This window comes from Aplysia californica, unplaced genomic scaffold (assembly GCF_000002075.1).
Source record: "Aplysia californica isolate F4 #8 unplaced genomic scaffold, AplCal3.0 scaffold00190, whole genome shotgun sequence".
NCBI classification, from domain to species: domain Eukaryota; kingdom Metazoa; phylum Mollusca; class Gastropoda; order Aplysiida; family Aplysiidae; genus Aplysia; species Aplysia californica.
The window spans coordinates 299,339-301,307 of record NW_004797460.1 but is presented as its reverse complement, the minus strand read 5'-3'; the positions used below and the strand labels follow the sequence as shown (position 1 = coordinate 301,307).

Sequence of the window (1,969 nt, the reverse complement as noted above, 5' to 3'; positions counted from 1 at the left end):
CCCCAACTCCCCTCTCCCCACGTCTAAAATACTAAACTAATAAAAAGTCAAATAAAAGAGAATAACTTTCATATGAACCGCTCTACCCGAAAAAAAATTAATGAATGTCTTTCCTTTCTATTTTGCACTTGCTTTAATTGATCGTAACGTAATTTTCTCGAACATGTTATTTGTGCTGTAGAGGCTAGAGAGGTGAGCAGAGTGAGCCTGATTTCCCGTTTGGACTTCTCTGTTGACTCCCACCCTTTGGCGCTCATTATGACCTTATGCTGTTGCGAGCGCCGTGAAACTTTACTAAAACTAATTACGCACTCCTTACATGTACTTACTTGGTTGGAGAATCGGCATCTGTGCAGGTGCAACAATTCCGCCTCTCCGGAATCCAGGAAAGGGTCAGCTTGTTGACCGTGCCAGTTAACAGCTGGTTGGATATTCTTCTGGCTTTTCCACGCAGGTTGCTGTCTCTCCCCGACCCTCTAGAGTGGTGCCTATATCCTCTCTGTGGTCGTTGAACCATGCTGTCCATGCTACCATGACTGTTGGTAGATTTCATTAATTGATCAATTTACGTTTAAACAACGAAACCAAAGAAAAAGGAAACGTCAGTCTGGACTAAACCTAGTCGACAACAGAGACCTGTCGCTTAAAAACGAAACTTTGTTGTTTCTCGGTGTGTGTCATGCTTGACTCGAAACTCATTCATCATCATCATTTCCTTTCTCACCCTGGGTCAGGATCTAGGCCACGAACACTCTCCACCTTTCCCTATCCTGGTCTAGTCGCTTGATATCACTCCCCGTCTTCCCACTTTTCTGTTCATCCATTTCTGTGACTCTTCTCCAGGTTCCACGAGGTCTTCCTCTTGATCTTTTACCCTGTGGGTTCCAATCTAACACTTTTCTAGTTATGCAGCTGCTTGACTTCCTGAGAGTGTGTCTAATCCATCGCCAACGTCTTCTTCCCACCTCATCTCTGACCGGGCTCTGTCTGGTTCTTCTTAATACTTCCTCGTTGGTGATCCTGTCTGTCCATTTGATCCTCAGAAGCCTCCTCAGAAACTTGTTCATTGATCCTAATGTAATTTCCCCGACGCGTTTCTCTTTGCCCCAGAACCCAGCGACGGCGGACGTCGGAACTGTGGCATCGCCTGGGACAACCTGCTGTGTTGGGACGAGGCGCCACCTGGATCTCTGCAGAAACAGGCTTGTCCGGACTACATCCATGGCTTTGACACTAATGGTGAGTCAAATATGTAGTTATGTCGCGATGCGGTAGAACCAGACGCTCGTCAATTTTTTGTGCATATGGGGGTATTGATATCATCTTAAAGCCTGTTCATTTTCCTTGCTTTGAAATCAAAAGAAATCCCTCTATCTTAAAAACAAGTCGAGATATTTTGGTTGATGTAGGTGTGGGACACTGAGTTCTGAGGTACACTTAGTAAGAAAATGACTGCCAAAGTTTTGTAACTTCCATAGCTTCAGAGTCCTTGGTAACTGAAAATTTACAGGGTTTTTTTCACGTTAATCAACGTCTTTGGGTCATATCCACACAGAAATGTGTTTTTAAATGGACACGAAACATTTTTAGCCACACGTTAGGGAAATCGAGGATACAGGTATTGTTCTGCCGTTTTAGCAATTTTTAAATTAAATTTTTGGTAAGTAGCTTAATCGTTTTTATAGATCCATTTGAAAAAAAAGAATTGTTTTAGTGTCGATTTTCCTGAAAAACGTGTCAAAGGCACAGAAAATGTAAATGTTCAGTTTCGAAGGACTCAAGCATTGAATGATACAAAGCTTTGGCGGCCATTTTCTCGTTTATTTTACCTCTGAAATCAGGCAACCCTATTTACGTCAATCTCACATTATTTCGACTTCTATCAAAGATAGATGGGTATTTTTTTCACCTAAAGATAGACAAATGATCAAGCTTTAGGATAACACCAATAACTCTAGAAACCCCTTCC

At 42.4% G+C, this 1,969-nt stretch overlaps 1 protein-coding gene across 1 annotated transcript in view; it reads left to right on the top strand.

Moving 5' to 3' along the window:
• Positions 1-1,969, top strand: part of LOC101857406 (parathyroid hormone/parathyroid hormone-related peptide receptor-like) — a 171,920-nt gene that overhangs the window by 96,901 nt on the left and 73,050 nt on the right. The window contains exon 3 of the mRNA XM_035969859.1: positions 1,111-1,239. Within this exon, the coding sequence (XP_035825752.1) occupies positions 1,111-1,239 (129 nt within the window). The remainder of the gene's footprint in view (positions 1-1,110; positions 1,240-1,969) is intronic.